The 15,592-nt window shown below is 41.5% G+C and overlaps 1 protein-coding gene across 2 annotated transcripts in view; it reads right to left on the reverse strand.

Moving 5' to 3' along the window:
- Positions 1 to 15,592, reverse strand: part of lrp1bb (low density lipoprotein receptor-related protein 1Bb) — a 233,809-nt gene that overhangs the window by 165,838 nt on the left and 52,379 nt on the right. Inside the window, exon 2 of one of the 2 annotated variants that reach the window (XM_084022197.1) lies at positions 3,056 to 3,178. The exons of the other annotated variant lie outside the window; for it this stretch is intronic. Coding sequence (XP_083878323.1) covers positions 3,056 to 3,178 — 123 coding nt within the window. The remainder of the gene's footprint in view (positions 1 to 3,055; positions 3,179 to 15,592) is intronic. 2 annotated transcript variants of the gene reach the window in all.

Raw genomic sequence — 15,592 nt, forward strand, 5'->3', positions numbered from 1 at the left:
GTCTTAGTGTATACATATCTGATTATAAAACATGCATTTACTAACTTATATGTATTGTTTGGGAGGTATTGCCATAATTCAAATTCCAAAATTACACGAACACATTGAGGAAATAAGAAAGTACAGCTCTAGCAAGCTCAGTCTCTGGCCCCTCTGCCTTTCTGAAACACTGTACGGCCCTGGCAACATGGTTTGCAATGCCTTATCTTAACATATAGTGAGCCTGGGAACCTTTAACAAACCCACCACTCTGTTTCATTCCTACATTAGAGAACAGCTGTGAACATTTTATCAGCTGATGACTGTCATTACACACTAGCTTTGGCTTCCATCTTTTTCTGCACAAAGTATTGCCTACCTCAACAACTCAACTTGATATATGACCTCTTGCGCAGAACAAATTAGAATAATTGTGGTTGGTCAATGTACAGTGTGCACAGATGTCGCTGTCAGAACTATGACGTCCTAATTATACCCATAACTCACACTGATGAGGAACCTGGAGTGAATGTTAATAATGTGGTTTTGTTGTCCCTTTTTTGGCAGTGATAGACTGTGTGACAGTGACAGTCTCATCAGGATTTACAAACACTAATCCAGCTCATAATAACGTGAAATTACTGTTATGTTTATCCATTAAAGGAAATCTATGTCCCCGAAGTGCGTAAATAACAATACCCAAGAGCATGCATGCAACAGCCTATTCTGATGTGAAGGACGATCAAAGGTTAACGCGCCTGCAGTCGGATCTGCAGAGAAGATTCCTCACATTACTTCCACTTGTTCACTGCATAATACAGCACTCCCAATAGAAATCTAATTTTCTAGCAATCTTCAGCTTCATTTGATGAGCTGTTTTGTGTGCTGTCCTGCCCTTGGTAGTAGCAAGTAGTCGTCAAATTCAAATGAAATAAAGAGTTGTGTTGGATAAATATCTGGTCTCTCTCCAATGGGCAGTATAAAACACAGTAACAACTTAGTATCCAAAATGTTTCAGTTGCTCATTTATAGCATGAGTTCCCAAATGTTGCATCGATGGTGGAGTATACATTATATGAGCACAGCAGTCATAGACATGGCATTCAACCCAATTTCAACTGAATTCTATCAGTTCAATGTACTGGACAGAAGGCATGGCCCACTTTGCAGCACAGAAAAAAAATTATCATGTACTACTGGTGGCAATAAAAGAATAAGCACCTCAAGCGTCAAGCAAACACTCCATCACGTAAACATAGATAAAACACAAAAGGTGCTATCAGCACAATGTTCGAGTAAAAATGCAACAGTGACATCCTGACCACCTTGTAAAATATCATCAGATTTGGTCAAGAACACTTCAAAGGTCTATCTTTAAGGCAATTCACGATTTACCTGATTCTTTGATCTGAGCTAGGGTGCTTCCTTATAGGGTATTTTTGTGTTCTCTGTTCAGGCTGGTGGTGTAATGGTGTAGGGGATATCTTCTTGGCACAACTGGCTCTTTACTGCCAATTGAGTATGGTTTAAATGCCAACAATAAAAGTATTGTTGTTGACCATTTCCATCCCTTTGTGACCACATCTCATGATGGGTACTTCCATTAGGACAACGCCCCGTGTCACAAAGCTTAAAAATCTGTGGGGGATGTTTCCGGCACTGAGTTGAATCTATGCCATGAAGAATTATGGCAGTTCTAAAGGCAAAAGGGGGGCCAACCCGGTTCTAGTCTGTCTGCTAGCTAGAAGCTAGCTTGCTGCCTAGCTAACGGCAAATTGGTGGTTCTTGATAGAAGTTATACTTGTTTTTAATACCCCATTGTTAAACATGCAGCGGAAATCCATTACTGAACCGACCCACCCTACCCATTCTGGCAGTGAGAGTAGTTACAAAAACAATGCCAACGCGTGCTTTTTGAATGTGGACCGAATGGTGTAGGTACCAGATGTGCTCAGCCTGGTGGATTGGCTCGGTCTCACACAGCCAGCAGCTTCTCACAGCCACAACAAGGAGGTTTAGCTCAGGAGGTAGAGCAGGTTGGCTGGTAACCGCAAGATTGCCGGTTCGATCCCCGCCTCCTCCTAGCTGAGTGCCTGGTGTCCCTGAGCAAGACACCTCATCCCAATTGCTCCTGATGAGCTGGCTGTCGCCCTGCGTGGTTGACTCTGCCGTCAGTGTGTGAATGTGTGTATGGATGGGTGAATGTCAGTCATTCCTGTAAAGCGCTTTGGACAAAAGCGCTATATAAATGAGGCCATTTACTATTTACAACAACGTTGGCATACATTTCCAAATAGGGATCTTTTGGATAAACCGATCACATAATTGGAATCTAAAAAGTTTACTTCCTCACCTGAAAAAAATTATTAAAAAGGTATAATTTGCAACGATTAAAAAAATGCATAGATTGAAAAAAAAAAAAACAATCCCTCTCAATCATCATCTTAAAAACAGTTTTTTGGTAAGTAAAAGATGATAACGCTGTCGACGCTAAGCAAAGAAATAGCACTGCCTTCTAAAACGGAAGTGAGAAGACCAAAAGACGCAGTGCAGAAGTGCCCTAGTTCAAGCTGAATAATTAGGTTTATGATTGAATGGAATAAGAGTGCCCTGTCCCTCACTACATAATATACGGCATAACATACACACAATGGTACACACTAAACAAACACAGTACAGAAAAATATTGGGTTTTCATATCTGCGAGTTAAATGGTTTTGTTATTACAATCAATAGACACTATACATTAAATATATGAATTATCAAGTTAAAGGGCAAACATAAGACTATTAAGTGACAGTTAAAACGGAGTACTTGTTCCATGGCTTGTGTTTACCTGCTCATGTACAGGGTCAACTGAGGGTGGAGCCTCTATGTACGTCAAGTACAGTGTCCCACGATACTGCTCATTTTCTAAGGAGGGAGATGGCATTTGATACTGATAAGAACATCACTAAATGCATGTTAACACTCGCTCCTGTTCCATAAAACTGACACTTGATGACAAATGAGGCAATGTGGCAGAATTCCATGACGGATTTGCATTCGAGCGTAATGGATGGAATGGGTGACTTACAACTTTTGTCACTTTCATCCGAGTCGTCGGGGCAGTCGGGCTCGCCGTCACAGAGCCAGGCCTCGGGGATGCAGGTTTCCTGGTCGTGACAGTGAAATTCCCCGACGTCGCACAAGATGGCCTCTGGGTGGCATGAAGAGAGGGGTGGAGAGAGAGAGAGACAGAAGAAATGCAGCATGAGGTGATGGTAGTGAGGAGATTGTGAGTCACATGTTTCACGAGAAAACATGTGCAATTGAATATGAGTGTGGAGACAAAGTGGTACATTTGGACATTTGTTAGAACTAAATGGATTGGGTGAAAAAATGTATCCTTGTCCTTGGATGGAAGAACGACACTAATGCTTTTCACGATGCTGAAGCTCCATAGTGAATGTGAGGCTAAAAATCAATTCCGAGAAGTGTATGTCCTTTTGTCAGTGGTTATGCAAGATTAACATATAAAATATTGAACCAGAAGAGGCACAGATGCAGCCCAGGCATTATGGTTTTGACAGCCACTCTCCTTTAACAAAGATATGATGTCCTTTGCGCCTTGGCGAACTATTACAAAGCTGTTTGGTGAGTTTGTTCTTATCTCTTTGCCTCCTTGATGCTGTGCTTTCATTTGATGGCGGGACTGGGGGAGTTCAGTGAAAGCCCAGTCAACTAAAAAGTCATCATAGCCCTTTCAATATAGCAAGCATCCGTCAAAGTGTTGACATGTTTCCTGCCGGTAGCTGTCAGAGACTGAGCGCCATCATTCTGCAAAAATGACACCAGCTTTTGCTAAAGATTTGACACAATAATATGACCCGCCACTCCTCCTCAGCGCCGAGCAAAGACGGTAATTTGTTTCCAAGCTTAACCCCTAGACAATCAGAATGGCTCTAACTCCCCTCCCATTCACTCTCTCCATCTCCATCCTTTTCCCAGTGTGTTCCTAACCCATTAGTGGTGGGAGTGGAGCAAGTGGGAGATCGGGGTCTGCAGCGTTTGAACAGTGAGAGTGATAATTCAACGCGCCACTGCTCCCTGCCCCGGCACCCTCCAGCAAATTCACCACCCAGGGACAAATCTGAAAAGGTCAAACATCTCATCCATTCTGCCTCTCCTATTCCCACTGATGAAATATATGAGAAATCTTACCATTTAAAGGAAGGTCTCTTTTGAAATATTCAAAGCCTTCATTTTTTTTCAGGTTTTAAAAAAGGGGGACATACTTAAAATTGCATACCAAAGCAATGAACCCTTGAAATAAAAAGGAGAAATAAAAATCACATGTGATGTTGAGCGAGGAAAGGTATCTCAAGGTATCCTAATAATGACTGAGGAATAGGCTTAGGATCATTATTTTGTCTTTAAACAGTGGAACAGCACCAACATAAAATGGAGCTTGCCAAATATTTCCTCAAAACTCTGTTAACTGAATAATAACAACCAGTGTTCATGCCAAGCCAAGAGACTTGGCAGCATACAAATATTTTTCTGTTAACCCTCATCAAGGTACACAATCATTTTCATCTTCAGCATACATGCTGGTAGTTCAGTCTGAACACTGGCATCTTTTAAACACACAACGTTGCACATACCAAATGAACTGCCTATGAGCTGAATATGTCGACACTATTTACATTTCCACTAAAAAAAATAGGAAGGCATCAATAAACACACAGTGTGCCTGAGGTTGGCAGAGGCCTGCTCAGCTTGCTGAAGTCTCTAAAGGGATATCTCCCAAGCCTTTAAAGCTGAATTGATTTCCATTGAAAAGCAGAGGGTCGGTGGCAGAAGGGCCATTTCCTCAGCTAGCAATGCAAAGCCATGAAAGAAACTGCCCGTGGACCTCGAGCAGCCCAGTTACCTATTGATGTTCCACCTCCTTTCATGCCTTCACCTTGAAAGCAAAAGGGCAAAATATGAGGCAACCAAATGACCTCTTATACCAATTCATCTTTCCTTACTGCTTCTCCAAACAGCCTCTCCTTGACACAGGCTGCACTGTTGCTGCAGCTCTCAGGGGACAATGAGCGGGGAAAAAAACCACACAACCGAGGGAAAGCAAACGCTATGTTGTTCTTTTGTTCCCGGTCCATATACCGCTATGTGGGGGGTTTTTGTGTGTGTGTGGGGGGTTCGGCGACACAAACTGGTCCTATTGCCATAACAGTGGGAAACACGCAGTGGCACTCAGCCGGGCACATAATCATGAACTTAATTCCTGACACCCAACAGCCAACACTGGCTCATTAAAGCCATCGAGTCCTTGAAATGTGCCACATTTTCAGATGAACAAAGAATTATTTTTTTTGGAGGCATGCAAACAGGGAAGATGGTTTCCAAATGTAGTGAAGGAGGAGCAGCCAGTGCTCCGTGCAGCATATATTTCGATCAAGTTTGTTTTGCTTGAGATGAGGTATGAATTCAAGAGTGTTACGCCAAATTACTAAACACGTCCGGTATACTGCAACATGAGCACTTAGACAGCACAACAAATCTCTTCATGCCGCATTTTCCAATACAGCAACCACCCTCCTATTTGCTCAGTCCTATTAAACTCTGAATTACACAAGAGCTTAGGTCTTCATTCATTTTTCTAAACAATGTTATATTCCAGTGAGGTAAGCTACAAACCAAGTGGCATTACAATCCCCTGAATTGCATCACACACGCAGTACACAGTATGGTACAGTGGATAAGTCGTAAGCCACAGGCCTATTCAAACAAAACCTGTATTATAAAAGCTGCTGTATTGTACATGGCTCAAAGTGGTGAATTTAACATTAGCCGTGTTGTACAGCTGAAAAAAGGCAGATCTGAGAATATCCCCAACTCAGTCAGGCCTATCTTACGGTTGCAGGTTGAGGAGGAACTGCTTCTGGAAGAAGCTATTTGCAGCTCATCCAACTTGCCTGGCTCTAGAAAGCTGTGTTTGCACTTGTCAAGGCATTGATGTCAATTACACCTGTGTTCACACCCGGCATTCAGGGTAATCAAGGGCAAACAGTGTGGGAGAAAAGAGAAAACGGTGGTTGAATATAGCATAACACATATATATAATATATATGTGGTATAATCACTCACCAACAAAGATAATTAAACTCCTGACCTAAAAACAATTGAAATCTGGCTACAATGATGTGCAAGAAATACACTATTTTAGAAAAGCGCCTTAGTTTGCTATATAAGATAAAAGCCATGCAGGTATGAAATATCGGCCAGGGTGTTTGTCGCCAGCCGTAAATAACGGGAGGCCCCAAATACAGCCCAAGGGGAAAAACTCAAAAACAAGGATAGATAAACACCTGGTGCCTGTTATTGATATTTTGGAAAATATGCTTAGTTACTCTCTTGGCAAGATTTAGATGAGAAGATCGATATCACACTCACACACACACACACACACACACAAACACACACACACACACACACACACACACACACACACACTAAATGTGACTCTACCAGAAGCAGGTTAGCTTAGCTTAGCACAATGACTGGAAGAAAGGGGAAAACAGCCGCCCTGGCTCTGTCTGAGTAGTACAATCCACCTACCTATAGCTCACTAATTAACATGATATATCGATGAACACACTCATGCCAACACCATTTGCTGATGCAGCTCTCTGCACCACCCAGATCTCCTGCTAATGTGGCATTTTGTGTTGTTGATTTAACTAGAATTTAATGCTCATCTATGTGTTTATTTATTTATTTATGCATTTTATTTTATTTCTTTTTATTATTTTTTTTTTTGGGGGGGGGGGGGTTAGCTCTCAGCAAAATCCTCATTGCTGCTTGGTTTCATTTAGAAATCCCTCAAACAGAAGAGCCTTTTCCCGCCAAATCTGTCCAACCATTTGCCATAAATCCTCAGTGACATGATGGATTTGTTATTTTCGGGACAGAACCAGGCTGGCAATTTCCCCTAGTTTCCAGTCTTTGTGTTAAGCTAATGGGCTGTTGCTAGCTTCATATTTATGGTACATACCTGAGAGCGATGTAAATTTCCCTTATCTAACTGACGTAATAAATGTCAAATTATACCTTTATAGACAGAAAGGTTTGATTTCTTCATTTACTCAGTAGATGACAATGCAATGAAACAAGACACATCATCGTTTCGAGTAAGCAACACTTGATTTCTCTTTATCACTGTAGATATCAATGCTGTTAAGTCTCATGCGACAGGTTTACCCTCCTCCCCTTAGGTCGTCTATTTTTGGGAAATGTGTTTATCTGAAGTAGACGTAGACAGGGTGGGTGGAGACAAAGTTGGTGCTCCAAAAAAAGTCAGAAAAACTCCTCATAACAAAATAACACAGTGAAAGCACTGATGTCAGACGTGTGATGCATCAGTTTGAACATACGAGGGTGGAATATTCTGCTCAAAGAAACATGGATCGGGTAACAAAATCAAACGTGAAGGTTAAAATACATCATATACTGTATGTTTCACAAGTTATTGAGGCTAGGTGTACGGGGCCACAAAAATGCACTTGGAGTCTCTGCCAGAAAGTGCACACGCACACACGCAAGCACCCACCCACACCCACACATACACACACACACACACACTAGAAGTAGAGATTACAGAGTTGAAACCCTCTCACACCGTCAGAGCAGACTCAGTGTGCTGACCAGCTGCAGGTCTTATGCATTATGGACGAGCACGGGGGTATGAGCCCAACTAAGCAGGTTATTAAGTATAATAACAGTATAATGTGGTGTCTCACTCCATCTTCATATCTTTAATCTGCCAGAGGATGCAATGCAGTGCCGTGCATCCCAATGATGCCTCTCACCTGCATAATGAATCTTTATTACGACCGTACCTCGAGAAGTGACATGTGCCATGTGGTATTTGGACTTAAATGCCATCCACGTCAAGTCTGATCAGAATATGGAGACTAGAGAGAGAACCGTGACTCCGCTGACTGATGAACGATTTGAGAATGTCACAGCACTTCTGGACGCGGGCCCTCAGTATTTGTGCGTGTCGGCTCTGCTGCACTCCCAACATCCCTCCACTGCTAGATCTGAGAAAAACTTAGTTTTAATTGTTCTTAGAAATGGCTAAGTCATCGCAAGATAGCAAGCTGCGTTGGAGAAAAAGGAGAGACCGAAAATAATGATGTACTAAGAGTGAAAAGTAATTGTGTTTACAGAATGCGAGGTGTAACTGGCTCTGGGAAACGCCAACTCGTACCCAGGGCCATCCCCCATGGCAATGCTGAACAACTCTGCATTCGAGCCATGAATTGTGCAAGAAATCAATGCTGTTAGACTTTGGGGTCTTCATTAGATGCTGGCTGACCTACACCACGGAGCGAGGTCACTTTTATTTTCTCTACAACAGAGGGGGCATGTCAACAAATTATTTATAGGGAGCACCGTATGAAAAGTTTTAGAAGACAATAGTAGCGCAGCCTCCTGCTCCTTGGCATAAATCCCTGCGCAAGGAAACAATGAATGATTCATAAGAATGATCTTAAGCTTTATGTCCTCTAGTGTGCTCTTGAGCCAAGCTTGTCCACACCTGAATCTGATTAAGGCGTCAGTTTAATGTCCAGATCTTAATTTGATCAGATGTGGGAGAACAAGTCTGCAGCAAAAACATGCAGAACAAGTAGGTCTTGAGGACTGGGCTACTAGACAGTTCTATTGAGCGCTTTCAAGAAATACTTAGCAGGTTGATGGATCAGAAAGCCAGTTAGAAATGATCGCATGAAATGTAATATTGTATTCTTTGGAGTCATTTTCACCTTGGCCCTTATTTTCTCAGCATTTGCCATGGTCGAAAAATGGCAACACTCCAATTCAAGTGCAGCTGCTCAACGAACACGTACCAGAAAATCCACAGTTCACAGTTCCACAGATAAAAGCACATCTTGACAACACTGAAACATGCACACCGCAGTTAAACAAACAGCCACACTTCCACAAAGGCTATCTTTTCCATCCTTCTTTCACATTGCTCAAACCCACCTTGTTCCTCGCTGCCATCACTCTGCTCTTCTGAAGAACAGCATGTAAGTGATGGTGAGTGACAGCATTTTACTTGGTCTGCTTGTCGGAACACCATGCCGACATCCGAACACATATGGGTCTATAAATGTATAATCAACCGTAAACACACCGGAGCAGATATGCCTCACTTTTCTGCTGCACTAGCAAGGACCTGCACACATTTTTATTAGCACTGACTTGCAACGTCAAAGATTTTTTTTTCTTTACTACTGTAATACACAACTAGTAGATTGGCATGAGCATTTATCTCTCGGGGTATGTCCAATGATTGCATCATCAAACCTCTTGGATACTCCCCTCGGGCTTTAACATTTAACATCTATGACCACAAAATGCATAATTTAAATAAAAAAAGACATCCATCATTTGTTCATGTGCACTAGATAGAAGAGGACATCCTGTGTTGTGTCATCAGTAAACATGTCAGTCACCATTTATCAAGTTGTAAAGAACAGATGTATCTGATTAAATTGGCTATGCAACACAAACAAATTCAGATCTACAATAGAACCTGAAAAAATACATTTAAAAAATCAACAGTTCGAGGTTATACCCAGCAAAGTCTCAGGTGTGTGATCCGTTTGTGTGGGCCGTCATTCTTTTAACCGTTTATGTTTTGTTACCCAGGGAATGCAGTAAACCTGCTGCTTGGGGCCCCAGTGTTCACATAACACCACCACAACTGAATTTGGGCAAATAGGATGAGTCCAAAGGCATCTTGCAAATCAAATGCAGTAATACTGAGGCTGATAAGACTTCGAGTGACTTGTAATATACTCTGTAAGAAATCATTCAACGCATTTTTAAGAGCCCTGAACTCTTCACCGGTTTGAGTGTCGCCTACATATGTGAATTTAATTTGCATGAGAAAGGGTCATTATACTGCCAATAATACAAGTACCCCCCCCCCCCCCCCCCCACACACACACACACACACACACACACACACACACACACACACACACACACGCACGCACACACACACACACACCAAGCCACCCCCTGCCTGGCCCCCTTTCCATGCTCCATCCCAAGGTCACCTAATCACTGTGTTCCTTCAAAGACCTCTACCATAACCAGAACGAGTCTGGGGGATTTATGCCTCACTCCATGTCATGATTACCAATCAGGTGGAGTAATAGCTGCTTAAGCAGATGGGGGTTTTGTCATCACTGAGGGGTGAAGCGCCAGTCAAGGTTTCCACTGAGTTTGTCCAATGCGGGCTGATACTCTGTGGGGCATGTCAGTGCCTTGGGTGTAGCCTCGAGATTAAACTACATTATTGGCGTCGAGTGAGAGTTGTTATGGTGAGGGATCACATCCTCTCCTGGCTCCTACTGTGGCAGACACCAAGGGGGCCGTCCATCATCTAACAACATACACATCCACCTAGGAACCTCAAAATGGATTACTAAATTAAAAATATGTTGAAATCTTAATTCTCTATCAAATACAGAAAGTCACACTGGTTAAAGTTAAATGACTACAGGAGGGTAACAGAATACATATCTACGTATTATATTAAACCCTCTGAATAAAGATAATTTATATTTGAAAATGTAAAAATGAGAACACTGTGACACTTATATAAATGTATTTCAATGGTTTGAATAATATGAGTGAAGTCTAAGGTGGGAAATAACATAAGGGATAGGTGATACATTAGAGGGAGAGCCAACTAATAGGTACGCTCTCCCACATAAGACCATACTGGTAACAACATTTAAAACACAACAAACCGGGGGAAAAAAAAGTTTTTGTCAGATTGCTGATCTTGATCATCCACTGGAGTTGATTTTAGTCAAGTGGAAATCCTGAATTCATCATGCTGCAGGCCGACTCGTTTACATCTCCATAAGGCTCTTCACACTAAGTAATTAAGGAACTAAAACATAAGAGATAAATGGCTGAATGAGACAGAGGGATTTTCTTTGAGATTGATTTACCATCCAGCACATCTTACCATTTGCTAAGTTCGCATTTTTTTTTTAAATGCAAAACTGTCTATGAATGTAAAACATAAGGTGTCCAATGGAGATTAACTAGCCAAGATGCAATCGGCCGAAATCAAGCAAATGGCACTTTGATTTAACTGTCTATACGGTATAATAAACCGCTTGGCATTGCTAATGTGACATTTCTGTCTCATTGCCTGCCACCGAACCATAGAAGCATGTGATCAAGATGGACTTGCCCTTTATTTAAGTTTTTCCACTTTACCCCTCACTGAATTCTGCAAAGTTGCACATCTGAGCGTCAGCTAACACAGATGTGATTAGCTCCGTTCCATTAGAAAAGGGGGAACATGTCTCTTCCAATGTGCCTCACAATACAAACCAGCCTTAGCCGTGATGGCAGAGCGATTGTTTCGACTGTGAACCAAGGACTGCCTTGTTCTTTTCATGTGCGTGTCGGAATGAGTAAAATAAATAAAGTGTATCTTGTCAAAAATAGATTTTGTCCCCCGTTACAGATGGTAAAAACAACAAACAAATGAGTCTAAAAATATTTTAAAGGTGCAAAGAAATTATGGACAGAACAATGCTGAAAATCTAGTTTTACATTCAGATGGAGTCCTTACAGTTGCTATATAAAAATAAAAAAACACACCACTAAAGAGACTAGAAATAATCGATTCTGTGATGCATTGCGATGCTTTGTTGACGATTCTATAAGTCTATAATCGATTATTCATTTATTTTAAAACAATATCTCAACATTAACTTAGATCTTTGTTTTCAATAATCGTGACCCTCTGAATCGTAATGGAATCGTGAGGTGACTGACGATTCCCACCACTAAAAGGGACACTACTATGTAAATGGACAGTAATAATTTGTGTTTCTTGCTCTCACATGATGGTCTTAGTGCCCACTGTAATGTCCTACACTAATTGGTGTTTTAGTCTGAGACCGTAACATATCCATTATGTATTAACATGCCAATGCGTATATATGTGTGTTCAGTATCTGCCGAAGGTCCCCAAGCTAATGAAAGTAAGGAAATGATAAGCAACACATATTACTTGTTAAACAAAGCAGAGAACAGAGTGCTCTCCACATTCCGGCCTGAAGCGAAGACTAATCTGGCTCCATTAATGCTTCCTAAAAGAGAAAATATCTAAATTCCTCTCCAAAGCTGTGGGACAGGAAGACCAGCCTTTTCTTCACGCCCTGCAGATATATAATGTGATTCGTATTATAGGCTTACATATACGCTTGTGGAATTCTGAATTAACCAAGGCTGTAAAAGCAAATCCAGACGTGTGGTTTCGATCATGACCTATGACAACTCATTAGACATTTTTTTTGTTGTTGTTTTTATTAAGTCTTTCCACAAAGCTACCATGGTCATTCTGGACACAATGGGACATGTATTCAAATTGATTTTAAAATGAATCTATTGTTGTCAAAAATGAATGGCGCTCACTGCAACAGGAGATTTATTTTGCACTGCTCAGGTTACACAAACATTTCTAATGATGGACAAAGGACAATACAATGATGGACCTGAAGGCTACATCTGCCCTTTCACTTTTAAAGGTCACATTTTAAGATGGGAATGATCTTTCTATGAGGGGTTTTGAATAGCCCATATATCTGTCAGCTTACTGTGTGCACGTTTTCTCAAGCCTTTTATTCTGTACCTTGGAGCTTTTGTAAAATAACGGAAATGTGATGACTGGTGGCATATTTCCATTGTTTTCATTGATTTCTAAAAAAAAAAAAAGGATTTGGATTACTGTTATAAAGGAAATGGTATAGTTTCCAATTCAACTATGAAGTTATAATTAAACCCAACAGATCCAATTGTAGGGCTGCAGCAAGAGGGACCCAGAACTTGAACCAGTTCAGGTTTGTGTTCCTTCTGTGTTACATGTTCCCCCTGTGTTAGCGTGGGTTCTCTCCGGGTTCTCCGGCTTCCTCCCACAGTCCAAAGACGTGTTCATAAATTACTGTGAATTGCCCAGGTGTGAATGTGAGCGTGAATGGTTGTTTGTCTCTGCATGTCAGCCCTGTGATAGACTGGCGACCTGTCCAGGGTGTACCCTGCCTTCGACCAATGTCAGCTGGGATCAGATACCCTGAATACAGGATAAGTTGATGATGGATGAGTGGAGATCCAACTGTTAATGAGGCACAACAGAAGAAAAGAAAAATATACAGTTTGTTTATTTCAATGGGTCAATGGACATAGCCAGTCCACTGTCAGTTTGAAGTCAACACCTTTTACTATCACATGAAAATTAATATAATATCTTCTCTCTGAGATAACAGTTTTCTCCGATGGGGAGAAGACATTAACTTAGATGTTTGTTTTTCACCAGTCCCTAAAATAATCTGCCATCAACAATTCTTGTCTTATTTAGATCCTTGTGTGCAAGCACAAGCAGGTATGATTATTTTAGTGTCTATTTGGTGCTAATGTATGAATATTTCCAAGCTCCCATCAAAAAAAGGCTTACTCTCACACTATCAGACCAACACATCCTTGTTTTTCTTGAGCAGCTCAGGGAGACAGGATTTAAAGGATTAAAGTATTTAATAAATAAACTGTTGAAACCTCAGAGCAAACACCAATACAGCATCAGTCTTCTCTGAATGCTACTAAAATGAGAGAGATTGTCTGTATTGAACAAGGCTATGGGCAGTTATGAGCGAAATCCATCAGGAAAGTCGATCAGGTTGGCCTCTTTGGGGCATGAAAGTGAGTCAACAGAGGGAGGATCAGATCTACTTTATTGCCTGATTAAAATCAATTTGCTGTGTCCATTGCTGAAGGTGGAAGGATGGAATGAGCAATGTGAGATTGTTAAGCGTCTCCTCCTCTCTCACTACTGAGCGAGTACAGTGTGAGGGTGAACGCGGGCCGTGACAGCTCCGTGGCTATGATTCATGGCATATGGCATTGGAAAAAAAAGAAAGGTCATTAGACGTGCCCTGTCATGCAAAACAGATGTATGATTAAAAGGTTATGAGACGAGTATTTTGACATGGCCTGGTAATGATGACTCCCATATGAAACCCTGATATTGTGAGCTGCATGCTAAATCTAATTCACTTAATCCAATTTCATGTTTTCACTCATTTTCAACACCATACAATACAGCATTATATGCAACGAGCTGTCTGGGCTTATTACACATTTTAGAAAAATGATCTAATTCACAATAGCTTATATTTGATTTGGCTGCATCAACCAGACAGAGAAGCTCGGTAGTTTGACACGTTCTCAATCCAACTCATCACATGCTGACACTTTGTCAGGCCCACATTCCTGCTTAAGTTGCAAAACCATGAGTTAGGTTTAGGAAACACATCATGGTCGGGCTTAAAATAACCACAGTAAAGACATCCCATACATCACTAACGTGACTTCATAATAATTGAAATACCAGCCTCCTGGTTGAAAGTCCTGTGTTTCACCCACACCCTCTCTCGGCCAGACTTACTACTCACACCAACAACAGAATTACACTCAACCTCCCTACTTAACTCACCCTATCACCCACTCAGTTGCCCTTTCTTCTCGCTCTCACACTCTCTCCCTCTCTGGCTCTGTCTCCTTAGTATTACTTATCATTATTATCTATTAATGCATAATTATGAACTTGTTTGCATACTCATTTATCTTTCTTTGTCACCTCAGACTTGGCTCTGGGGACAGGGGGGCACTTGTGGTACTGGACTAGGACAGCATGGAATCAGTAAACCTGATCTCTGCTAAACTCGCTGAAACAGAAAGTTGCTCCTTAGATCCAGAAGAACAGAGTCCTCCACAGGTGGCCGCTGTTCCAAAGAGGATCTGACCCACCACAGGCCAGCCACCTGCTACAGGCCTGGAGGTGAGGGCAACGGAAGCAAAGGATGGGAAAAAAACAATACAACAAGCAACAAAGAAAAAGTATAAATACATTCAAAAAGCTCTGCTTGCCCCAGCTGTACCCGACCAGTCCCCGCTGTCCATAGAGCCCAATTAGAGACGCCCTCAAAGAGTATGGTGGTTATGTTATTTATTTCATTTTCTTATTTCTCTTTTGGTTAATAATGTCGCTTTTTTTGTTATCTCTCCCTTCTACATCTTCACACTGAACAACCCCCCCTCCCCCCCCCCCCCACACACACACACACACTAAGAATAAGAGAATGGACTCCTTGTTGTTTGTTTTAGTGTTTCACTTTAAAAAAATAAATAAGTAGAAAAGAAAGTCCTGTTTTTTGTTTGACCCATCCACCTCCCCTGCCACCCACTGTGTGGGACTTTTTTATTGGTCATCATCACACTCTCAGAGCGTTTTCTGTCAGCATCTAATAATGACACGGATGGCTTTACATTGCAGCTACTTGAAAGCCTGGTACGTCCCATACAGATACTAAAGGGAGCCTTGTGCGTCAGAGAAAGATGCTGAGGGACATGACAAAGCATATTTGACGCCCGAATGACAATGTGCTGGATAGTAAAAGATAAAATACTAAATTGTATCCCTTGAAAGCAGTGATTTTTCATTTTGTCTCCAGCCTAATTACGTGTG

Source organism: Eutrigla gurnardus (assembly GCF_963514095.1).
Source record: "Eutrigla gurnardus genome assembly, chromosome: 12".
NCBI classification, from domain to species: domain Eukaryota; kingdom Metazoa; phylum Chordata; class Actinopteri; order Perciformes; family Triglidae; genus Eutrigla; species Eutrigla gurnardus.